Below are 26,299 nucleotides of genomic sequence, written 5' to 3'. Positions count from 1 at the left end.
TGGTGTGAAAACCAGAACAAACTTTATTATTATCCCAAGAACACTGAAGTTAAAAAACTAAGAGAACAGGTTGGTTGTCTTTTATTGTTAGAACAAAATAAGACTGGGTCTAAGTATACTTGTACCCCACCACCATACAAAACTCAGCTCAATAAAGTTTTAAATGGCCAGTAACTTTGTCAATTAAATCTGCTGGTCCTGGTCCAATTCCCAGGACAGTCCGAGAGCCTGGTTCTATCTGAGTACGCCCAGCATCCTGGATTAAACTCACAGTCAGTCCTAGCACTTTGGCATGAGTAAGCAATTCCGTCAGAGATTCTTCATCAGGAGTTTTGACCACCACTTTGGGCTGACCACAATACTCCCACTGTTTCAGAAGCTCTGGATTTCTCCTTTGTACTTGTTTGTAGGCAGAAACAGCAGCATGAGAACACTGAGCTGCCACTTTTCCCTTCCCCATCTTCAAGTCATTGCGGACAACAAGAATCATCTTGAATTCCCCACTTTCTCCCAAGATGCTGGCTTCTGTCTCAGCCTCGGGGCTTTTCTTATGCACTGGGTTGGAACCACTCACTTTGGAGGTCTTGGGGATCACTCCAAATCGAACTCGGAGGCCCCAACCCAAACATATGCCACAGACAACTCCAGCAGCCAAGCTGAGTGTGCCAGTGTGAGCCAAGTAATCCATGCTCACAGTCTTGGAAAATACCTAAGAAATAATGAGAGTTAAAAATTACTTCAGCAACAAATACTGTAATGAAACTTTTTAGACAATCCCACATAATTTCTAATGCACTTCTGAGACAATAGCTGAGAACATATAAGAACAAGCAAGTTTGTTTTGCATGCATCTGCCCAAGGTAGAGCTATTTAAGCAATTAATTTAGATAACTTGGGTTCTTGAACCCAAAAGAAATTGTATTTTTGAAATGTCTTCCCAATTTTAGTGTTGTGATAAGAACAAAAGGATTGGACCATTTCATCAAAATGCTTCCAGGTTTCTCCTCTGTACTTTGAGAAGATAGTTTTTATCACAGTGCTACCCAGTGTCACTATTGAATATAGGTCATCATCATGTCCTACATGTCTTTGCTTAAGATAGATACAAGAGGGAAAAAAAAAACTTCCAAACCTAAACTATAAAAATCTCCTACTGTCCTTAAAGGTAATGCTTTGACCTGGGGCCTGGGTTACTGCTACATTCCAAAAGATTTTGGAGATGAAGATCATTTAATGTAGCCTCTTTGTTCTATAGAAGAAGAAACAAGACAAGGAGTTGTAATCACCTGCAGACTCACACAAAGGTGGTGATCCAATAAGAGATGGAAGCAGGATTGAATCCCAGATCTGCCTCCAAATCTTGTGTTCTTTCCATTGTCGTCCCTCCCATCAAGGCAAGGCAAAAGTCAATTCTTATTAGGAGGTCCAGAATAACTTAAAAGCAGCCTAGCTGTCCTCCAACTCACTTTGAACCCCAATACTTGGTTATTCTTCATAAACTTCTAGTACTATCACCCCCACATCAGAGCCATTAGCCTCATCTCCTTGCATCTAAATAGTTCTGTAAGTAGTTGACATTCAATTTTACAATACCAATGGACACCTTGCTAGGGACTAAGAATCCATCAACCTTGATAATACTCAACATAGCCAAAGGATCATGTGTCATCTAGTCCAACTCACTTTCCAGATGAAGAAAGTTCTTCTTCTTCTAAAAGAGTCACCTAGACACCCCACTGCTACTCATCCCTCTTCAGATTTGTTTTTATCTACCATATAGGCCCCCAGTGGTGCAGCAGATTGAATACTGGACCTGAAGCCAGGAATTCCTGAGTTCAAATATAGCTTCAGACTTTGGCCAAGTCATTTAGTCTCTGCCTCAGTTTCCTCATTAGTGAATTCAGGATAATTGTAGCACCAAGTACAATCCTTCTTATGGTGGTGGTGAAAATGAAAAATATTTCTCATTTTGCAAACCTTAAAAGTGCTATATTAATGCTAGCTATCATCATCACTATCCCCTTATTCAAAATCAGCTTTCTCCTAGAGATACAGTTGTACCATAGTCACCCTTTTATACACCTATTACTAAAATATATCAAGTGTACCACACCTATGATACTATGATACTAGCCTAACTCTAGGAGTCCTAAACATCTATTGTCCAAACTGAACTCTACCTTGCTCACCAAACTTTATTCACTTCCTTATTACTATCTCACCATCCTCCCAATCACATAGGTGTCATCCTTGATTCCTGATATTCACTGCTGCCACCTCCCCATTCCTGCCCCCCATCCAATAACTTGACAAATGTTGTTTCTATCTTTGTAACATCTCTTGTATAAGTCTCCTTCTCTCCTGACACTGCCACCACCTTGGTGCAGGCCTTTGTCCATCACCTCATGCTGAGACTACTGCAAGATTTCTCCCTACCTCAAGTCTCTTCACCTTTTGAATCCATTTTCCATTTAACCATCAAAATGATCTTCCTAAAGTGCAGATCTGACCATGTCACCCCCAACTCAAAGTCTGCTACCATTAAATCCTCCCTTTGGCTTTACATTTTATTTCTCCTCTGCCTACTCAAGTTTGCGGTAACAGTGGCTTTCTTCAAAAGAAGGAGGTGATCAGCACAGTAGGCTGCAGAGAGATTGAGAAGAATGATTAAGAAAAGGCCAGTGAGAGGGCAGCTGGGTGGCTCAGTGTAGTAAGAGCCAGGCCCAGAGATGGAAGGTCCTGGGTGCAAATGTGGCTTCAGACACTTCCTAGCTGTGTGACCCTGAGCAAGTCACCTAACCCCCATTGCCTAGCCCTTATCACTGTTCTGCCTTGGAACCAATATATAGTACTGATTCTAAGACAGAAGGTAAGGGTTAAAAAAAAAAAGGAAAAGTAAAGAAAGGCCACTGGATTTGGCAATTGAGAGATCACTGGAAACTTTGGAGAAAGCAGTTTCTGTGGAGTGATGAAGTTGGAAGTTAGACTGAAAGGAATTAAGAAGAAAATGAGAAGGAAAAAAAAGTCAAGTCACCTATTGTGAATGGCCTTTTCAAGGAGCTTAGCCACAAAGAGCAGAAGAAACAGAGTATGATAAAAGGGTTGAAAGAATCAAGCAAAGGAGTTTTTGAGGCTATGTGAGAATGTAGACAGTAAGGAAGGAACCAACAGAGCAAATGATTAATGAGAGTGAGAGTGGAAATGACAGAGGGGGCAATCTGTTGGGGAGAATAGATTGGAATGAGATGGCTTATGCAGGTAAAGGGTTTGCCTTGGTAAAGAATAAGGTTACTTTGTGTGAGACAGAAGTGAAGAGGGATGGACAGTGGCAGAAGAGTGATATGAAATGAAAAAGAGGGTAGAAGAGAGAGAGCACTTGATGAATACCCTCAATTTTTTCTGTAAAATATGAAGCAAAATTCTGATCAGAGAAGTTGTTCAGAGGAACCATGGGAGGCTTCAGAAGGGATGAGAAGGTTTAGAAGAGCTACTGTGGAGAATGAGATAGTGAGTTGATAAGGGAGGTATGAAAGGATTGTCTAGTTGAGGTTGTATAACATAAATTTGTAGTGGAATCAGTCAGAATAGTTGTGTGAGCTTCTCTATTTGTGTTTAACAGCACAAATATAAGAGCAAAAGGGATAGATAATGGGAGTTATCCAAGGTTGAGGCTTGGCTGGGTGCAACTGGTGATATAAGGGGACCAAGGACTCAAGAGAAGAGGACAACATAAGTTAAAGTGGTTCACTAAAAGTGAGGATAGGAAATAGGTTCAGGGATAATGGCCTGAGTAGGAATAGAGGAGTTGGGGGACGAGAAGTTCAGGTATGTTTGAAGAATAGGGCTTTGGTAAAGAAAGGTAGAAGGAGATATGGAAAGTCAATAGATTAAGACCTGATAAGGGGATTTTGGAGTTCCTGAACAGGGAAATGGTACATTTTTGGATGATTGCAAGATCAAGGGTGTGACCCCCTCTAGGTGTGACTGGGGAGGGGTACAGGAGTAAGTCATAGGAACTAAGTGGTTAGGGTAAGAGTAAATATATATTAGGTGTCAATATGTACTGGGAAATACCTCTTCAGGTGCGAGGTGATCCTCAATGTCCTTATCTAGACCAGTAATAGTATAGCAAGAAAAAGGGATAGATTTGAGAATGTTATATAGAATCAACAAGAATTGGCAAAAGATTGGATTTGCAGGAGAGAGTTGATGAAAACTCCAAGGCTATGAACCTAGGTGGCTGGAAGGATGATGATACCTTCAAGGGAAATTAGGAAATATAGGGGAGGGGTAAGTTTACAATGGAAGATAATGAATTTCACCTTGGACATGATGAGTCTGTGATGTCTACACAGCAGATTATTTTATTTGATCTTCACTACCACTCTTCAATAGAGGCAGAAAGATACTATGGTATAGATGTATAAACTGATGACCAAAGGGCTTAAATGGTTTGTTTATACTAAAGCTTTGGTCAGAACAAATTACCCAAATTAGAACCCAGATGTTCTGAGTCCTTGTCTGTTTCTCCTTCAAGCAGAATTTCAGAGTTGGAAGGAAATCTTTTCCACCTGACTGCATTCTATCATCCTCAAATTCTCTTAGACCATCTACCTAGATAGTTTCTTTGTCTCTAATCATTCCTTACTTGGTAGTATACTTATCAATGATTTTCTGCCCATAGAGTGTTAACACTTTAATATTCAGTAACTTCAGCAGAAAGGTAGGAAGAAAGGAAGACAGAAAAAAATATATATTTTAAAATCCTTACCTTCTGTCTTAGAATTGGTTTTAAGGCATGAGTGGTAAGGGCTAGGCAATGGGGGTTAGTTAAGTGACTTGCCCAGGGTCACACAGATAGGAAGTGTCTGAGGCCACATTGGAACCCAAGATCCCACTGTCCCTAGGTCTGGTTCTCAATCCACTGAGTCACCTAGCTGCCCCAAGACAGAAAAATATAATGGAAAAACAAGAGAGGTTTCTTATTCCTGGCCCCACCCCACCCTACCTCAGGAGGTATAAATTATAAATTACAGAGAAGTCTCATGATTCCTGTCTTTGGCATGAGAGGAGGTAAAGGACCTGGCCAAAAAAAATAAAAAAAATTTTTTTTTAAATCAAAGTTTTATATTTTGAGGCACAAAACAAAAATTGGTAATCAATTTATATCATTCAGAAATGTAATCATGGTTTACATACAAGTCATGCAAACTTACTAGAATAAAGATCAAAATCATTATCAAGCTAGAAGAATAAAGAGATCTGGTATGACATTTGAGGCAACACAAACTGGAAACTATTTAAATAAGCTGTTGATGTTCAAGAAAGAGAAACAGATAAAATAAAAAAGAGTAGCATGGACAAAATTACCATTTCCTGAGGAAATCTAACAAGAAGCAAGAGCCTAGAAACCATCTCAAGCAGTTAATACTGGATTCTCCTTGCCAACTTTGCCATTTATTGCCTCTTTGATCCTTTTCTATCTTTCTAGTCTTCTTACACCTACTCTGCGAGCCAGTAACACAGACCTCCTTCCTATTCCTGGAATAAGACACTCTTTCTTATCTCTGCACCCTGCATTTTCGTTGTCTATCCTTTATGCCTGGAATTCTCTCTCTCTCTCTCCTTTTCCCTACCAGGGTTTCCCTGACTTCCTCGAGTCTCAGCTTTAGTCCCTTCTGCAAGCCTTTCCCAATCTACCTTAATCTCAGTATCTACCCTCAGTAACTACTCCCAATTTATTCTGTATATATCTACATTGTATAATTATTTGTGTGTTGCTCCCCCATTAGACTTCGAGCAACACATTTACTTGGTATTTGTTTTGGCTTTCTTTGATTCCCCAACATATCACTGTCTGGCACTTAATAAATGTAAGTTGACTGACCTTGGGCAAGATGTCCAACCTCAGTGAGCCTCAATTTTCTCAAGTGTAAAATTAGGAAGTTGTACCAGATACCTCTAAGGCCCCTTCCAACTCTGAACTTAATGATCCTGTTCCGTACCTTTACCCCAAATACAAAAATACATAGAAGCCCTCTAATATACTGAGTAGATCTTCTTATGGCACATCTATAGAAGAATATGGGGGGGGGGGGGAACCTAGAATAAGAATAAGACAGGAATGAGCTGTGATGTGTACCCATGAAAGGAATGTTCCTATCAATGAAATTCTTTTGGTTTTCATCACACTGCTCTGTCATAGTTCTCTTACTATCCTTCTAACCAATCCTTTTGAGTTTTCTTTGGAGGATCATCATCCATGTCTAATACTTTTATGTACAAGTGTGTCTCAGAAATACACATTGGTCTTTCTTTTCTTCTCTGTACCTACCCTCTTGGTTCTGCAATAACTAAAATTATGAGGCTGGTAGTAGCTTAATAACTTTATTATATTAAAGTAGTAATAGTAGTAATAAAGAGAGGGAAAAGTAGGGGAGAAGTAGAGGGATACTTAATTTTCTAATCTATGGCTGCCATTTATAGGACTCTAGCTGAACTCTGACAGAGGTCCCCTCAGTTTCTCCATGAGCACACCAAGCCCCAGAGACCTCCTGGTCTCCACTTAGAAGCTCTTTTCTCCACCCACTAGCTCTCACATGTCACATCTCAGAAACCAACTATAGTTTCTTAATTTGCCTGGGCTGCCCAGGGGGCAGTGCCTGTGAAATCAGTTTCCTGCCTCATTGGTTCTTTAACTTCCTTTCTCTGAGGGCTTATCTATACTGAATTTATTCAGTGCTATTTAACCTCCAGGTCACTGAGAGATGATGTTAAAAAGGACACTGGAGAGAGAGAAATTTGCTTCCAACAGTGAGTGTATTAGTTTCCATGAATTCAACTATCATAATTATGTAGCTGGCCTCCAAACCAAATTTTATATATGTATGCATCCAGCTAGATATGTCCACCTGGATATGCCACAGACATCTCAAACTCAAATCAAATTCAGAATCTTTTCTCCTTAAATATGCCTCCTCATTCCCTGTCATGGGCACTTTTCTTAAGGTAGTACAAGTTTGCAACTCAAGAGTTATCCTCAACCTTCATTCTCTTTCACCCTTCTCACCTAATTAATTGCAGTGTCCCACTTACACTTCCTCCACATCTTTCATATCCTCATCTCTCTACTCTGTGAAGATGAGATTAACTCTCCTCTGCCCATTTATAGATTTAATCATCAAAAGCATTTACACACACCCCACTTACACTTTAGTGAGGGAGGTCTGTGACCCACGTGTGCGATAGTGGGTGACAAAACAGAATCGACTGACTGCCCCCTGGGCGGTCCTTAGCAAAGTTTTAGCTGTAATTGGAAATAAAATAAAATGGAAAGAAGGCACAGGAAATGACAAAAAGGAATGATGTTTAAAAATGCCAAGAACTTCCTGTGAAGAGGTCTTTCATCTTCAATTTGACCTTGGAGGAGCTCTGACTGAGGACCTCAGACTGCTTCTATTTTCTTTAGAACTGATAAGTGGGGTGAGTGAAAAAGGCTGACTTCTTCCCTGATTTTCTGAAGGGACTAGCCTCAGGGGCGGCCTACCCTCTTGAGAGAGGCTTCGTACTTTGCCAGGCCCTCTGATCAAGGCTGAGGCCCCTCTGGCTAAGCGTTAGGGAAGAGTGGGGAGCTGAGGATGACAGAAAGGTTATGACCATGGAGACTAGGAGGACTGTGGTAGCTTTAACATTAAGAGGGAAGTCTAGAATATAAGTTTTGGAGAAAAAGATAGTGAGTTCAGTTTAGACCATATTAAGTCTGAGAGAAAATATAGAAATAGAGAAAATCTGAAAGTGGCAATGGGAATAAGGAATTTCAATTTCTAGACCAGGTTTATAGAATTAATAGCTGAGAGAAGGTACAACAAATTCTGTAAAGTACGGCCAGGGATACAGTTTCACCTGTATGGAGTCAGCTTTCACTGAACACTAGAGGAAGAAAAAAATAAGAGAAGAGATAAAAAGTGAAAGAACATTGGTTCATCATAGATGGAAGTTCTAGAGAACAATAGTGAAAAAGGCTGAGCAGAAGTGGAGTGGAATATTGACCACCTGGTCAATAAGGCTGAGGTGGACAGGAATGAGGGTATGGATAGCTGGCACTGGGAACGGGGTTTGTTCTTTCAGTATTATTGAACTACTAATTATGAGTCTATGAAGAGGGTCAGCAAATAATGAAGGCAGGTAATTAGAAGGTTCAAGATGTCTCACATGATAGATAGGCTCTTGAAATCTCATAGTAGCCCTCATCTATTCCTTGCATTGAGTAGGCACTTAATAAATTTTGGTTGACAGACTGAACTGCTTTGTATTGAGGTGATGTGAAAGATACCATGCTAGTTCTTGGGGATACAAACATAAATATAAGTTATTTTGAGCTTATGATTTTATAAGGATGATACAATTCATACCCAAATAAGCTTGATAAAATGTTTTTAAAAAGATAGAGAAAAAGAAGCTGTAAGGGAAAGGAGAGATGGTGACAAAGTACTCTACAAAAATTCAACATGAAGTAATCCTTTTCAGTGGAGATGATGCTGTGAAAAGGGTAAGACAGGAAATAGAAGTAGAAATATGGATGTAGGTATACAGGGGTATGAGAATACCTCATGAGAATGAGAAATAGTTCAGTAGTACAGTTTAACTGGAATGATGATCTTGTGAAGGAATAATGTAATACTTGGGACAGATTATAAAGGAATTTAGGTGTGAGAGTAAGGAATTTGCATTTTTTCATATGTAAGATAAAGAATCAGTCAATTTAAGGGAAGACTTTTTATTTTAGACATTTTAAATCTGACATATTGGTAGGACATTTGGATGAAGACTATGGTTGTCCTGCATATAAAGCTAATGATATAATAGTGGAGTTCAGGGAAGAGACTGGATCTGGACACGTAGATTTGGAAATCATGTACATAGAAGTGATAAACAAAGGGCTTGGACTGGATCGTGAAAACCAACAGTGTCTGGAAGGTCAGGATCTTGAGAGACTAAGGAAGGGTCATAGTGGAAGGATGCAAGCCAGTAAAGAAATTGTGTCACAGAAGTAAAAATATTTTAAGACTCACAAGAATGAGGGGAGACAGTATCAAATGGTGCAGAAATCTTTGTATGAAGATAAAGAAAAGGTCACTGGTAACCTCTGAAGACCAGTTACAGTCAAGCACAGTGAGGTTAGAAGACATAATGTGCCAAGGAGAAAAGGAGGTAAATAAAGGTAGTGGATGCTGAGATGAAATAATCTCTGGAAGTTTGGCCGGAACATAGAAGCCGTGTAACAGGAAGGGAAGGTCAAGAGACTTTCAAAAATTAAGGGTAAGGAGAAAAGAGCAGATGTGAAGAAAATACTGAAAATGAGGCAAGGAGATGATGGTGGATCTGAAAACACAAGTCACAGGCAATAAGAATTACTTCATTTTTATAAATAAAAGTCAACATGGAATAGACTAGTAAAACTCATACATTATAGGGCTCATAAACCACTCTAGATCAACCTTTTATTAATGTGAGCCTCTAAGAAGCCACTGGAGATTATATGTACGAAGAGCGGTCTGGGGATACGAAGATAAGAGAAAGACGCTCAGAAGGGAGAACCAGTATTCTCAGGGGGGGACCAAGTCATCTGCTAAGGCACTGAGGGTGGGTTTGAGGGCCTGAGGACAAAGGTTTGGAAGAGCTGCCGGGTGGAGTCAACCCCAATTGCCCTCCTTGTAGGAGGATCTGATCCCTTTCTGGGAAAGCGGGTTAAGCACTTTCTAGGGCAGCCCTCCTCTCAGCTGGGTAGGAATGACGGTTGGGAAACTTTCCATCGCACCGAAGGGCTCGGCGCTGCCTCAGTGCCGGAGGGACCCCGACTCGAGCACCTGCGGGGAAAGCTGGGCTCGCCCCTCCTCGTCTCCCTCAAGCCCCCAGCCCTGGCCTGGGCTCGGAGGGAGGAAAGCTCCAAATATTGATGGATGCTCCTGAGGGCCGCTCTACCTCCAACACCCGCTTTTCTTTCCTACCTTAAGCTCCCTTCAACCCAACAAGACCGCCACTCTCTTCCTCCCGCGAAGGTTACCTTTTCCGGGTCACCGGACGACAAGTTCCGGGGGGAACTCAGGCTATTCGCCTTAAGGTATGAATCGTCCCAGCCCTCCCTCCCTTCTCCATTGGGGCGGAATTTCGGGAACTGCCCTAAAATCTCGCGAGAATCACAGAACAGGTGATTGGGAGGGGGTGGTGTCAGACCCAGGATGAAGTTAATCCTCTCATTTTGGCTCCTTTAGAATAGAATGGAAACTCTTCAGTGTGGCTTTTAAATTTGATCTACACTTAGCCTTAGCCTAACTTTGCAGCTTCGTTGCACATCACTTTCCCCGAATATCTTAAACTAGCCTATCTGCTCCTTCACACGTATGGAGACCATCTCCGGTCTCCTTACCTTTGCCCGAGCCATCCCTCATGCTTTGAATGCAATCCTTCACCTCCGGCTCTCAGAATTCCTAGCTTCCTTCAAGACACAGCTCGAGCACAACTTTACTGTTCTTCACAACAGATGATCTCCCTCCTGTCAACAAACATTTATAAGTACCCAAAATATGCTAGACTTTAAGGATCCATCAATAAATATTTGAGTGCCTACTATGCGCCAGGCACAGTGTAAAGTGCTGAATACAAATATAATGAATCTCTACTAGCTAAGGGTTTACATTCTAACAGGAAAAACAACTAGACTGTAAACTCCTTGAGGTTGTTTTTGCTCTTCTTTGTATCCCAAGCTTGCTAAACACAGGGCCTGGTAACCAACAGGCACTTAATAATTGCTAATTGTCTTTGCTCTGTATCTAGATATATAGGTAACCAAGGAGATAAAGCACTGCATCCGGTATCAGAAGACCTAAGTTTAAGTGCTTGCTCAGATACTACTCTATCTACTAGCCATGTGACCCGGGCAACACAACTTCTGAGTTTACTTCCTCATCTAGGGAATGAGGTTAATGAATACCAGAATTGTAAGGATCCACTGAGATGATATAAGGTTGGCGCTTTGTCAACCTTAAAAGTGGTATATGAATGCTAGCTTTTTAGAGAATATAAATAAAATAAAAAGTAGGTGAATACAAAACAATTTGAAAGGGAATTTGCTAGTAGCTGAGGGGAAATATTTTCTACTGACCTAACATTTAGCTTGTATTTATCCTGGATATCCTTATCTATGGACATGCCGTCTCCCCTACATGTAGCAAAATTTCTTGAAAATACGTTTGCATTTTTTGTTGTTGTTGTGGTTTGGTTTTGAATTTCCAGTGCCTAGCATAGTGTCTGGCACACAAATGCTTAATAAATGCTTGAGAGAAGAAGGGGAACAAGAAAAAAGAATGAAAAGTAGAGACGAAGAATGAGAAAGAGGAGGAAAATAAGAAAAAAATAGGCTAAGAAGGGAAGAAAGAAGGGAAGCGGGATGGGAAAAGTGGGGAAGAGAGAAAGGGAAGGAAGAAGAAAGTCAAAAGGAAAGGAAGGGTAAAGATTGACAAAAAGGGTGAAAAATGAAAGGGAATTGAGGGAGAAGTGGTTGTGACCGAAGTGAGAAGGAAAGGGGAGAGAGTAGAGAAGGGGGGGAAGGGCGGTGAGGGAAATGATTGGAAGAGGAGAGAGTACTAGAAATAAGAGGTAATAGAGAGAAAGGAGGTAGAGGGGGAAGAGAATATGTAAGGAGGAGAGAGAGAGGTGAGGAACTGGGAGGGAGGAAGCCCGGCATCTCGGAGAAAGAGGGGAAGAAGTAAAAGAGGACGGAAGGAAAGAGAGAAGTGGGACGACAGTGAAAAGGGAGGCAGGAGACTGGGACAAGAGGGAAGTGCAAAGAGGAAGGAGCAGGATGACGAATGCCACGAGACAGAGAGCAGAGGCTGGAGGGAGGGAATGAAGGTAGGGAAGTGGACCGGAAATGAGGAGGGGAAGTTCCGGTTGGCCCGAGCCCAGCAGCGGGTGTGAGAGTCCGTCAGGATCCTCCCGCGGAGCCGGAGCCGGAGCCGGAGCCTGAGCCGGTGCTGCCGCCGGGTACGTAAGTCAAGGAGGGAGCGAGCGAGCCAACGCCAAGGCCCTGGAGCCAGCGGTTTCCCACCGGCCCGGGAGCTTATTCGGTCCGCGCCGCCCCTCAGGCTGCAGGTGCCAGGGCTCCCGGCTTTTCCCGGCTGCCCAGCCCAGCCGAGCCAAGCCGCTCGCGGGGCGGTGGGAGAGAGGAGGGAGCTCCTTCCCTTTCCCCTGGCCCTCGACACAGCCCCAGAGTAGAGAGGGAGCCGGTCGGCCTGAGCCCCAATAGGAGCCGGCTCCCTGGCGGTGGTGTCCCGGCCAGCTCAGCTTTCCCCGCTCCTTGCTCGGGCCTCTGGGGCTCCTGTTTCAACGCCGGGCCAGCGGGTAGTTGCCAGCTCTCTCGGCCTTGGCTGGCTCGGGCTCAGCGTCCGAGGAATCCTTGCAGAGTCCCAACTTCGTCCTCCCTCCCTTGAGTACTGTAGCTCCCAATATGGCCCTCTGTCTTTTTTCTTTCCCTCTTTCTAACTGTCTTCTCTCTGGCTTTCTCGCCTTCTCTTTCCTTCTCTGCATCTCCCTGAACCTTTCTGGGAAATTCTTGTCAGTGATTTTGACCTTTTGGTTCATATCAGTGATTTTAAGGCAGATTTTAGTTATATTACTTTGTCAGTCTTGTGAAGAGAACTTGAACAGACATTTTGGTGGTATAATAATGGAATATTGAGTGTTTTAGCACCACTTTATGACTTTAGCAGTTGAATGTAGATGGAGGTGTATGCTAGTTGTAATACCGATATTATTAGCTATAGTTTATACTTCCTAATCAAGGGAATGTTTTCCTTAGATTTTTGGAACCATGCTAGCTAAATGTAAGCAGTTTATTTAGATAGTGGACAGTCCTTTTTCTAGAGTTATAGATGAATGTACTTGTCAGCTGATAATTACATATATATTTGGATTTTTATCCTCAATTCTGCTAACAAAACAGATTTATATTACATCATTTTACAAATTACATTACTCTCACTTTGGGAAAGAGAGCTTAGACATTTTCAGGACATGGTGTAATAGTAGAGAATTGGGTCTTTTAACCATCCTGATGACTTTAGCAACTTGATGTGGGTAGAAATATATATTAATTATGATACCTGCTGTTAGGGACAGAATATGTTATTGGGTACATTTTGCCTTCCCTAATCAGGGGAATGTTTTCCAAAATTTTGGAAGGATGAGATACTCAGCTGGAGGAAAACAATTTGTGTAAGAGTGGACTGTCCCTTAGTTACATATATACATTATTAGCTGATCCTTGGCTATATTTGGATTTTTTGCCTTAATTTCATTAGCAGAACAGGTTTTCCTTCTGGGGGAATGTATTCTATTTGAATACCTTCATACAGGTAAAGAAACTGAGATGCAAAGAAATAAGATGACTTCTATATAGAGTCACACAGGTAATAAATAACAGCACCATACTTTGAATTTAGGCCTATTTTCTAGAATCCAGTGCCTTTCCCGCTATGCCACACCACTAATAAGTTTCATATATTAATTGTGTGTATTGATTTCTGTATGTTCAACAAACCAACTTGGAAACTTTTGAGGAGACTTTGACTTCCCAATTTCCTGTCATTAGGATGTGTCATAATACTGCTTTTCAGGATAACCATTAGACTAGTACTTAATATTAAAACTTTTTATGATCTCCATGGGTTCTCAGATTACTCCCTTTATTGTGAGAAAACATTTCCATGCTGTTGAGAACATAAAATGCTATTTTTCCATTAAAGAATAATAATTTTTCCATTCAAGTTCTGTCAATAGAACTAATTCTAAATTGAGGAAAGATTTTGACCTATCTTATTGAAAGATGCTGTTGGTAGTAGTGGAAAATACTGTTACTTTGGCTCATTTAGGGAGATCCTGTGTCTTGTTGAGTGTGTTCCTTCACTCCATTTGTAAATAATAATGTATTTTTTTTTGAGATGACCTTTGCCCTACTTTGAGCACATTAAGTGCTAGGCAATAGAATTTAAATGTAATGATGTTTAGAACAAGTCATTTTACTTATACCTATTAAATTGAAAATAAATACAGCTTTGCTTTCATTTTTTCACTGACATGAAATGAAATTGCCAATTTGATTGTTTTTCCACAACTATAATTTTTTTTTTAGTTCTAAGGATCTCAGTATAGAAGAAGATAACAACCTTAAATGGTGTTTGTATATATAGCTAACCAAAAGTTTTGTAATACAACACCTCACAGAAATAGCAACATACATGCTTGGGCATGTTATGGTATATAGTTTCTCATCAATTCACTGAAACCAGTTGGTTCATCATAAGAATAGAATCTTAAGAATAAATATTAGACGTGGTAGGGATGAAAAATACATATTCTCATCTCCTTTTAAAATATAAGGCCCAGGGAAGTGAAGTAAGAATGACCACTCAGAGAATTGCCCAATAGAGGCTTGTCTTAGTACCCAACTCTCCTTAATTTAGTGTTCTTTTCACTATATCACAGTTGTCATAAACTTTTATATGTTGTTGGTATGGTATGGACACTATTGAATTTATTTTATACTTAAAAGGAAAAAGCAAGCTATTTGTAATAGAATTTGTGGTTTCATGTACAATCTTTTTCTGTTCTACTTTGTATTTGTAGATACTTTTTTTTATTTGAAGCCTATTAAGTTCAGACTCTAAAAGAAAGGAAAACGGTTCCCATTTGACTTTTCTCTTTGGAGTAACTGCCAGGAAAAAACACCCAATCATTGGCTTATGTTGTAAACCTTAAAATTTCTTAGACTTATGAATGCTGGAAATTTCCCCCATTGGGAAATTTCATACTTGAAAAAATTTCCTACTGATAGTAAGAACTCTATTGGAATATGAAACTCCTTGGTATGGGAGGATCCTTCTCCTCCCTACTTAAGACTACTTTAGGACAGAAACCTTTTGCTAAACAGTGGAAAGGGCTTTGACCTATGCTTAAGCATAGAACAGGAAGTTCTTTGAGTCATGATTGATTTTAGAATTGATACAATAGAGATACTTGGAATGACAGAACCAGGTCTTGGAAACTACAGTCTCCATCCTACTCAGAGTAACAGGATTTAGGAAGGGCTGCAGCAAAGATCAAGATTTAATTATTTGAGAATATGACCTTCAACAGACATGTGCAAAGGGGACAGACTTCTGGGCAGTCCTGGGTTAAGCGAGAGCCACCATTGGCACAGGGGAGATATCGACAGTGATTGGTAGATGTGAGAACTGAGGGGAGGGAACTTAGATGGTTTGCTTAAAGATAGGGGGGTCTGAGGACTGAGGATGTTTTGCTCTGGAGGAGGTCTGAGAGGAGAGGTCCTGGAGGGAGAGCTCCTGGAGAGGTCTTGAAGGAGGCTGTGGAAGGAGAACTCAGGAGGAGAATTCTCTGGAAACAATTCTTGAAAGGAGGCTCTCTTGAAGGTGGAGCCTGAGGTTGGCATGAGAAGCCTTACCTAGAGAGATCTTGGGTGAGTGATAAAACCAACTGACTGATTTATCTCTGAGGACTGAGGTTTAGGCCTTATTGGCTTGAGGCCCTTCATTCTTATTCCTTTCTTACTTTCTCTCTTTTTCTATTGATTAATCAGTGTATTATAAATTAAATTGATTGGACAAAGAAAAAATTGAGTGATCTGTTAATGCTTTTCTTAATAATTCTGAGTGAATGCTTCTCTTGCTTTCTAGGGGATACCAAAGAAACTTAATAAATTTAATAGATATTTGAGGAGGAGGATCATAGATCTAGCACTACATGGGAATTTAAAGATTGTCTAGTCTAATTCCTGAGAAAGAGGTTATGTGAATTTCTTGGCAGTGCCTCTGAAAAAACTTTTCAAAGCTAACTTAATTTTCTATATTTGGCACTATAAATTCTGTGTTTTGTTAATAATTATCTTTGCTATTTCAGGTAAACACTGTAGTAGTGTTGCATCATAGTTCATGTAGGCATATGTTGTTTAGGGTCGCTTGATTTAAACATCTAAAAAACTATTCTTTTGAATCTTTTCTCTTACCTGGAGGTAATAGTCTCAAGCTGTAATTCATAAGCATTCAGCACTAGAAACAAGAACACATTGGTGAATTAGCAAGCATTTATTAAGTGCATTTTATGTGCTGAGTACTAGATATAATGAGAAAGTTAAAAAATAAATATATATTCTCTGCTTGCAAGGAATTCACATTCTACTGAGGTATACAGTTGAAAATAACTGTAAATACAAGATATCTACAGTGCAAATGAAAGATAATCTCTGAGGGATGTTGGTAGGAGTGTGGAAAACTGGAAAAAGGGGAACCTCAATTAAGTCTTGAATAAACCACAGAAGGGCATTCCAGGCATAGGGGACAACCTTGGAAAGATGGAGTCTGGAAATGAAATAATGGGAAGGTAGTGCTTGGAATGTCAAAAGGGCCATTGTTTGGGCAACTTGGGTAGCTCAATGGATTGAGAGCCAGGCCGAGAGACAGGATTCCTGGGTTCAAATCTGACCTCAGACATTCCCCAGCCTTGTGACCCTGGGCAAGTCACTTAACCCCCATTGCCTGGCCTTTACCATTCTTCTGCCTTGGATCACAGTATTGATTCCAAGATGGAAGGTAAGGTTGTTTTTTTTTTTTAAACCCTTACCTTCCATCTTGGAGTCAATACTGTGTATTGACCCAGCTGCCCCCAGAAGGTAAGGGTTTTAAAAAAAAGAAAAAGGCCATTGTTGCTGGAATATAAGATAATCTGTGCCTTTAGTAGTCATAGGGAGCTTGGGAAGAGGGAGGGTTTTGGTGGACAGATAATGAGTTCTGAGATATTTATGAGGCATCCAGTTTGATATATCCAAAAGTCAGTTCTTGATTTGAGCTTATACTAATTCTAAGACAGAAGGTAAGAGTTGTGAATCTTAAAATTTCTCAGACTCAGCCTTAGAACATTTGGTTAGGACCATTCCCCATTTTAAAACAATGAAGGGACTTTTGTCAGGAAGGTGGGAACTCTAACATTACTCCACCCATACTTAGGCATACTTTAGGGGAAGATAAAGTTGTAAACTCCTTACTGAACAATGAAAAGTACTCAACCCATACTTAAAGTGAAGCAAGAACCTTTAAGCTAGGTCTATTTTTAGATCTAATACAAAAGGGTGCTAAGTACTAATGAAGGTCAAATTAATCACTAAAAAGTCAAGCAATTTACAAAGGTCAAGCTTAGCAAAGAGGTATGAAGTACTTAGAAGATATAGTCTACTCAGAGAAGGTGAGAACTAAAGAGTGGTGAAAACTAAGAATGGGCAGTCCTAGGAAAAGCATCTACTGTGATTGGTAGACGTGAAAATTTAGGAGAGGTGACATGAGAAAATTTTCTTTAAAAGGAAGGAGCTTGAGGCCTCTGTAGTTAATTCAGCCTTGGAAGCTGAAATGGAGGTGAGGAGTCAGAGGAGGCTGCTGGGTCTCTGAACATTAGAGTTTTGCTTGGAAAGATCTTATGGTGAGTGATTAAAGACTGACTTAGTTTCTCTCTTAAAGAGAAAGGCCTAGGCCATTGGTCTAGGCCCTAGCCTTTTCCTATTATTTCCTCTTACTCTGTCTCTCTCCCTTCCTTTAATTCCTTCATTTATATTAATTAAAATCTCCATAAAACCCGGCTGACTTGGATATTTCATATTTGGGAATTTTTCCCATGGTGAACACTTATTTTTTATTTAAATCAAGACGCTAAAATTATCTTTACAGTTTTGGCAGTTCAAAGTCTTGAAACCCACATTTTTCGCGGTCATAGAGTTTAAAAGTACTAAGTATTGATCCAAGGCAGAATAGTGGTAGGGTCTGTGCAATTGGGGTTAAATTACTTGCCCAGAATCACAGTTAGGAAGTGCCTGAGGTCATATTTGAACCCAGAACCTCCCCAACTCCTGACCCTGTGCTCTATCTACTGTGCTATCTAGCTGCCCCTATAACTACATTTCTAATAACTCATTGTGTTTGATCATCTTTCTGCCAACTTTCAATTTTGGCTTAATTTACATTGTTGTCATTCTCTTTGTACTTTTGGTAATTCATATCCTACAAATGTTCCCATGATTCTTTGATTTCTTCATATTTATCTGTACTATGGTACAATCATATTTCATTACAGTTATAAATTGCAGGATATTCAGCCATTCCACAGCAACTGGTAATATATTTTGTTTGGGAAGCTTACTTTTGTCAGCAGTAAAGGCTATATTAAAGCAGAGAGAACCCAGAGGTAGGAAGACCATTTCAGAGGGGATTATAAGAGTCTAGCTAAGAGGTGATGGATGCCCTTACCAGAATGATAAAGAAAAAGGCTTAGAAAGAAAGGACCCGTGAGAAAGTTATTGTGTCACTAATATTAGAGAAATGCAAATGAAATAAACACGAGGCCCTTATTAGCCATCAGATTAGCAAAAATGACAAATGTCAATGGGTTTTTGGGAAAACTCACACATTAGTATATTGAAAATTGATTCTAGTACTTGCCTCTCCTGAGGGCCTCTCTTTCTGATTGTCTGATACTTCCCAGAACCTCTAATTTAGGGAGGAAGCTTGGGCCAAAGGTGTCTTCACCTCTCTTCGTTCTGTACTATTGACTCATCTCTACAGGAATTTCTCTGCTGTGCCCTTGTGCCTACTATCCTCTCTCCATCCTTTGAGCTCCCTTTCCTGTGCTGACTTCCTCTATTAGGGTATAAGCTCCTTGAGGGCAAGGACTGTCTTTCTTTTTTACTTTTATTTGTATCCCCATCTTAACACAGTACTAACGTCATTAAGGAAACTGGAAGTTTTCAGGAGTTTGGCACAGACTAGAATGAGGGGAGGGTGGCATGAGCTTCAAAGGAGAGAGTTAATGATAAAGTTAATAGTAGAGCAATGGTCTCAGAATTACAGTAAGGATCAAAGAGTAGGCTGTTTGATGCCCAATAAAAGCGTTGTAAATAAACATCCATTATTGCTCATACTTTTGTGGCTGGTTTGTGGTTTATGTGGCTTTCTACTTAATTATTCTATCATCAAGCTTCTGAATGTAGCAGCTGGTAATAAAGAAACATAAAATGGGATCTCTGACCTCAAGAAGTTTATGATATGTTTGGGGAAACAAGCCAGAGTAGTCTTTGATCGTTGAAGTGGATACACAAGGATTTCTGTTTTTAAACTTCTTTTTCTTTCTTCACTTCAAATTTTTAATTGCTTCCTTTTGTTGTTATATTACATTTATTTCCAACTAAATCATACCGGTCTCTGCCCAAAGGCCTACTCTTGTGACAAAAGATTTCAAAAGAAGGGGGGGGGGGGAGTCAGCAAAAACCAAGTGATACAGGTATCTGGGTCTGATAGTATACAGAATGTTCCTGCCCCCCTACCTCTGTCAGGAAGGATTGGTTCTCACTTTTTTTTTATCAAAATGCTTCAAGAATGTATTTTAACCTCTTAGAATAAATCTTAGGCCTTCTACTCATGACCTTTGTGTGACTTTATGAAACTCTGTTCCCTTTTGGGGACTCTTGCTTAGGAAAAACTATGCATTTGATTTAAATCTAAGTTATTTAAATCACTTTATCAAGAGGACATCATGGGTCTATGACACTAGAAATATCTTTTCCCTCAAAATTTTTGAGGTGCTTGATGCTTTTGAAATTTGAACAAATTAGATAGAGTGGCAGGCCCAAGAGTCCTGAAATCAAATCCAGCTAGCTATGTGACCATAGACAAGTCACTTAACTCTATTTGCCTTAAATAGAGAAGGAAATGGAAAACCACTCTAGTATCTTTGCCAGGAAAACCTCAAATTGAGTCATGAAGAGTTGGATGTATGACTGAACAACAAAAATATTAATCTTTATAAAGAGTACATAGAGGAGTCCCTGAGTTTGAACCCTTTTAGATTATTGTGATTTATTAATAAAACTTAGCCAAAAAGATATGAACACATCATCTCAAACAAAAAAGTAAACTTTTATTAAAACTCTCCTGTATGCCTGTACTGTGGTTGTAAAGGCAAAACTAAAATAGTCCGAGCCTTCAAAGAGCTTACACTCTTTCAAGGGAAACTACATGTGTGCATATAAGTATATACAGAAAGAAGGCAAGATAATTTTAAAGGAGAGCTACTAGCTACTGAAAGAATCAGAAAAGGCAGGGAGCACATAAACAGAGCTTTGAATAGGGATTCCAGAAGGCATAAGGGAGGAATCCATTGGACCTAAATAAATTAATAGGGGCACATTTAGGAAGAGAACCTGATGCTGGAAATAGAGAATTTATATTAAGTTTTGGAAAACTTTAATTAATTTAGAATATTTTTTCCATGGTTATAAGATTTAATGTAATCAAAATTATTTTTTTATATTTTGTAATTTTAACTCTTGCTTGGTCTTAAAATCTTTCCTTTCCCAAAGATCTGACAGGTAGACTATTCTGTGTTCACCTAATTTACTTATAGTTTCCTTCTTTATATTCAAGTCATTCACCCATTTTGAATTTATCTTGGTGTAGGGCATGAGATGTTGATATAAACCTAATCTCTCCCATACTGTTTTCCAATTTTCCCAGCAGTTTTTGTCAGAATAGTAGATGTTTGTCTCCAAAGCTGGGATCTTTGGGTTTATCATAGATTGTCTTGCTGAGGTCACTTCCCCACATCAGGAAATAGAGAATTTTTTAAAAGGGAGTGAATGGGATTTGAAATGTCTCATTTATAAAAATACTTGTAAATTATTGAAGTCCAAACATGTTAAGGGATTGGAATACAAAATGAACTAGATAATAGTGTTGTCACCTTAAAAAATTTATTTAGCCATCCTACATACTGCTTTGTAAGCTAATTAAACTGACATTCTCCCTCTCCATTCCTCCTACCTTATACCCCTGACTTCCTACCTTAACCCCTAGGGTTGGTGGGATAGGCTAAAGAATAACACTGTTCCTAGCTATTTGCATATCTGATATTTTCCTATCAGATTTTAAGCTCCTTGAAGGTCAAGATTGTATATTTTTGCATTCCTCTTCAGCACTTTGCATAATACTCTCTGTAGATGATTGAATGAAACAGATAAGTATATTTAAATAAATACAGAAATAAAAGTAAGACTTCTTATATTTGGATTAGTGAGTGGAAAATACACAACACTGCACAGATCATTACAAACAATAGATAGCTTTTATAAATCTTAAATTTAAGAGCAAGAAGAGAGCTATAGATCATCTAGCACAAGTTCTCCATTAACAGATGGAATAACCTTAGAACCATTTTCTCTTTGTTAGAATATGACTTGTGACTTATTTCCCTAATTACAGATATCAAGGCTTATTAAAATTAGTTTGTTTTTCTTGAACATGAACTGATAATCATGGAGTAAGAAGACTCAGGATGATGAGTTGGGGAAGCCATGGTGAAATAAAAATTGCCACAGATAATAAGCCACATAAAAATAATCTAGAAGTATATATATTAAGCATGATTTAAAAAGTTAATTTTAATGTCATGGTAGTTTTAAAAAACTTTTTTAATTGCATCTTTAGATAAGGTTAAAATGAGAAGAATATATATGGACTGTAGTAATGAGAGTAGTGACTTTAGGAGTGGGAATTCTGGTGAGCAGGATTTTGTAATTAAGAAAGATTTAATGGGACCTGGATAAAGCCTATAATGAAGAAAGAATATAATGAAGGTTGAGGAAGTCCTGTACAGTGGAGGTAGTCCAGCTTAACCCTTTCTTTTTAGAGATAAGGAGACTTGAAGCCCAGAGATGATTTGCCCAGGGTCATACAAGAAGTAACCAATTTGGAATTCAAACTCTAGGTTCCTCCCATTCTAGATCCATTCCTCTTTAGTAGCTAGATGTAGCCTTTATATCACAATCACAATCATATATACCACATTTTGTTCAGCCATTCCCCAATTGATAGACATCCTCTCAATTTCCAATTCTTTGCCACTACAAAAAAGAGTTGCTGTAAGTATTTTTGTACAAATAGGTCCTTTCTGCTTTCTTATGATCTTTTTGAGATGCAGACCTAGTAGTGGTATTACAGGGTGATAACTTGGAAATAAATACAGAACTTCCAAGTAGTTAGAAAACCCACTCTTTAATCAGGAATAAGGGATAAGCTTATCATTTGGTCATTACACAGAGTTATAAGGTAAATACCATACAAAACAAAAAGCCTCTAAGAACCACATCCCTGGGAGAAAGCACTGTGCTAAGTAACAACTCCTCCCTGGGAGAAGACACCATGCTAAATGCTTTCTCCAAAGAGATACTGAACCTGAGAGTCTCTTTATACCTTTTGGGAAGCCTACAAAGACTAACCACAAACAGGTGTGTAAACTTCTTTGCAGTCAATCGCTATGGCATTAGGGAATGGTCAGCCTTAACAAATTAAAGGCAAAGATCAAACTCAGGAGCTGGGCTTCCTGAGAGGAAACTTTTATCCAATAGAGAAACTTTTCAAAACAAACAGGTACTTAACTTTCAAACAAAATAGGTGTGCTTAGTACTGGGGTTTCCCAAAGTGCAGAGGTAAACTGAGCCATCCAAAAATCCATGTTGACAATGGTCAAAGAATATGCACAGTTTTCTAGCCCTTTGAGCATACTTCCAAATTGCCCTCCAGAATGATTGGATCAGTTCACAACTCCACCAACAATGCATTAGTAGATTGATCAACTATTATAAGTAAAGTTGCTATTAGAGATTGATGACCTTTGCTTTGATTGAGGAGAATTGAAGGAGGCTCTCTCCAGATCTTATTGTTAATTTCTATATGACATTCAAAGAAAACTCTTAAATTTGTAAATTTAACTTTTTTCTTACTTTCCACCTAGTGGTGGATGTTTTGCTTAAGAGTATAGCTGATTTCAGAGGCAGCTAAGTGTATCAGCAGATTGAGAGCCAGGCCGAGAGATGGGAGGTCCTATGTTCAAATGTGGCCTCAGATATTTCCCAGCTGTGTGACCCTGGAAAAGTAACTTGACCCCCCATTGCCTAACCCTTACCACTCTTCTGCTTTGGAAACAACACACAGTATTGATTCCAAGAAGGAAGGTAAGGGTTAAAAAAAAGTATAGCTGATTTTTAAAAAATTTAAAAGATTAATTTTTGAGTGCAAAGAAATGAGTTTTCATCTTGAGAATGCACAAATTCAGAATTTTTCTACCAAAATGAAATGTCTAAAAGACAGAGATAAAAAGTATGTATCAAGTATTTTTAGAGAAACACCCAATAAAAATTCTATCTCTAGATGCTTTTGATTTATTTGGTTCTGGGTAATTTTTTCCAGAAAAAAAAAATTGGCTTAAGTCAAAAGAGATCTGGAGCATTGACATTCCACTAAATGGAAATCTGTAGTTATTTTTATATAAATTATTTGTACTTTGTGGGATTAAATAAATTTAGTAGGACATTTTTCTTTAGGAATATACTTACAGTGTACTATAACACATTATGATGAGATCAATGGACATTATGAATGCCTTTAAGATGTGTCCAAATTTGGGATTTTAATTGAATAGTTCCCTTGAATGTGTTTTGAAGCCTGAGAAATATATAAACCATTAAAAATCATTTTTCTCATAAGTCATTAACCTTCAGGAAAAAAAAAATAGGTGACATAATCATGTGAAAAGTTGCCAATTGAAAGGAGTCAGATGATCTAGCAATCACTTTGACCTTGCCTACAGTAATTGAATTTTGTCTTTATTCCTCAGCACTGACAGAAAACTCCATCAGTGAACTGGATATATCTTTTGTTCCAGAGAGTTTATTTCTTTTGCTGTGTTTCTAGAAATAATTTACAGTGTTATATTGAAGCCTACAACTACCATATCATCATAGGAACTAAGAAGACCAAAAGCAGTGGCCTGCCCAACTTCCTTTTTTCCACAAAATTGGATTTTTTTTTTTACTGTTTCAAGAATATTTACACCTAGGAAACCAGCAAACTACAAATCAGAATATTATCCAGAGACTTTAAAAGTGATGAAGAAAATAGTAATTATGCAGATTAAGTTTTTTTTATTTTAATTAGTCAATTTAGAATATTTTTCCTTGGTTACAAGATTCATGTTTTTTCCCTCTTCTCCCCTCAACCCTTCCTGTAGCCATCATACAATTCCAATGTGTTTTATATGTGCCCTTGATCAAAATCTATTTCCATATTATGTTTGCACTAGGGTGATCATTTAGAGTCTACATCCCCAATCATATCCCCATCGACCCATGTGATCAAGAGGTTGTTTTTCTTTTTTGTTTCTGCTCCCACAGTTCTTTCTCTGGATGTGAATAGTGTTCTTTCTCATAAGTCCCTTGAATAGTTCTGGATCATTGCATTGCTGCTAGTAGAGAAGTCCATTACATTCGATTGTACCACAGTGTATCAGTCTCTGTGTACAACGTTCTCCTGGTTCTGCTCCTTTCACTCTGCATCAATTCCTTGGAGGTCATTCCAGTTCACATGGAATTCCTTCAGTTCATTATTCCTTTCAGCACAATAGTATTCCATCACCAACATGTACCACAATTTGTTCAGCCATTCTCCAGGCAAAGGGCATCCCCTCATTTTCCAATTTTTTGCCACCACAAAGTGCAGCAATGAATTTTATTTTTTTTTTAAACCCATACCTTCCATCTTGGAGTCAATACTGTGTATTGGCTCCAAGGCAGGAGAATGGTATGGGCTAGGCAATGGGGGTTAAGTGACTTGCCCAGTGTGGAGCAGTGAGGCCAAATTTGAACCTAGGATCTCTGGTCCCTAGACCTGACTCTCAATCTACTGAGCTACCCAGCTGCCCCTGAATATTCTCGTAAAACTCTTTTTCCTTATTATTTCTTTGGGGTACAAACCCAGCAGTGTGTATTAGAAATATAATCTGTGGAGATATTTCTAGTAGTAATAAATGGGATACTCTGGCAGTGACTAGAGAGATACTAGTGGAAACCTAGTTGTAATGGAGATAGAGATACTTTTGAGAGATAGAGAGATACTAATAGTGGGGATTCTCTGAGGTTGCCTATTGATCACTACTGATGGCTAATAGATCAAGATATTTCCTACCATCCACCCTTCACCTCCCAGTTTTCCACTAAAGCCCCCCTGCCTCCTTCCTCTCCCTTTTGTTAGTCAGCCACCCTTCTAAGTAATTCAAAGATGAACTGTGAGGTTTAGAGAAGATACTTTTTCCCTCTTTCTCAGGTAATGAGGTTTATTGGGGGAAAACAGGACAAGGATGGAAAATTGAGGTTAGAGGGATAGGTTTTCCCTAATCTATAATGAAGGTTAGGAGGATTTAGGAAATGTCAGTCCTGTCACAGCTATGACACAAAAATCTGTCAGGGATGATGAGAGGATAACTTTAATCTTCTTCTTCTTCCTTGAAACTCAAATTTCAAATATACAATCAGTTCTTCACATTCTAAACCACCAACAAAAGTTAATTTCTTCTCAGCCTGTCTCCAGAAGCCCCACCAAGGGTCCTTCAGCCTAGGACAGAAGCTAACAGGGGACCTGTTCATAGCTTCTTCCCCTTTCAGCCTGGCTAGACTGCAACTGACTTTCCTGGGAACATTCTATTTGAAAAGTTCTTTCTTGATTGACAGCTGAGGTCCTTTAATCTCTGTCTTTCATGCATGAAATTCTCCCTTCTTGCCTCTACCACCAGTGGTATGGATGGATCAAAGGGCACACAGTCTTTTAGCTTAGTGCCCTTTGGGCATAGTTCCAAATTGCCATTCAGAATGGTTGGATCAGTTCACAACTCCATCAGCAATGCATTAATGTCTCAATTTTGCCACATCCCCTCCAACATTTATTACTTTCCTTTGCTGTCATGTTAACCAATCTGCTAGGTGTGATGTGATACCTCAGAGTTGTTTTGATTTGCATCTCTCTGATTATAAGAGAGTTAGAACACTTTTTCATGTGCTTATTAATAGTTTTAATTTCTTTGACTGAAAATTGCCTATTCATGTCCCTTGCCCATTTATCAATTGGGGAGTGGCTTGATTTTTTTTGTATAATTGATTTAGCTCTTTATAAATTTGAGTAACTAGACCTTTTTTGTCAGAGGTTTTTTTTTATGAACATTTTTTCCCTGAATTTGTTGCTTCCTGCATATTTAAGTTTTAAAGTGCTTTGTGATAAATTTCCCACTCCCCGCCATTTGTTAAACATCAACCAGCAAACACGCCTGTTTCCAAAGATTTTATTTTGATCTTTTTTAGTAACCT

At 39.1% G+C, this 26,299-nt stretch overlaps 2 protein-coding genes across 13 annotated transcripts in view; one reads left to right on the top strand and one right to left on the bottom strand.

Annotated features, from left to right (window-relative positions):
- On the bottom strand, nt 1–10,682 carry PTRH2 (peptidyl-tRNA hydrolase 2). Of its 8 annotated transcripts, none has more exons than XM_007481780.3 (4): nt 10,427–10,682; nt 2,565–2,643; nt 1,287–1,383; nt 1–709 (listed from the first exon to the last, which is right to left on the bottom strand). In XM_007481780.3, exons 1-4 carry the CDS (start codon nt 10,446–10,448, stop codon nt 149–151), a joined length of 759 nt encoding a protein of 252 aa, XP_007481842.1. In that variant the 5' UTR covers nt 10,449–10,682; the 3' UTR covers nt 1–148. The 8 variants fall into 8 exon arrangements, with proteins under 8 accessions (XP_007481842.1, XP_056672466.1, XP_007481844.2 ...); XM_056816488.1 differs by lacking the exon at nt 10,427–10,682 and adding an exon at nt 10,008–10,065; XM_007481782.3 differs by lacking the exon at nt 10,427–10,682 and adding an exon at nt 5,888–6,410.
- Nucleotides 9,786–26,299, top strand: part of VMP1 (vacuole membrane protein 1) — a 146,544-nt gene continuing 130,030 nt past the window's right edge. The window contains exon 1 of one of the 5 annotated variants that reach the window (XM_056816485.1): nt 9,786–10,120. In XM_056816485.1, the coding sequence (XP_056672463.1) occupies nt 9,960–10,120 (161 nt within the window). In that variant the 5' untranslated portion in view covers nt 9,786–9,959. Of the gene's footprint in view, nt 10,121–10,911; nt 11,024–11,884; nt 12,043–26,299 lie in introns of those variants that run through there. The other 4 variants (XM_056816486.1, XM_056816487.1, XM_001362566.5 and 1 more) reach the window with 4 other exon arrangements.

This window comes from Monodelphis domestica, chromosome 2 (genome assembly GCF_027887165.1).
Source record: "Monodelphis domestica isolate mMonDom1 chromosome 2, mMonDom1.pri, whole genome shotgun sequence".
Lineage (NCBI taxonomy): Eukaryota > Metazoa > Chordata > Mammalia > Didelphimorphia > Didelphidae > Monodelphis > Monodelphis domestica.
The sequence above is the reverse complement of the archived record's forward strand: the minus strand, read 5'-3'. Positions and strand labels throughout refer to the sequence as shown.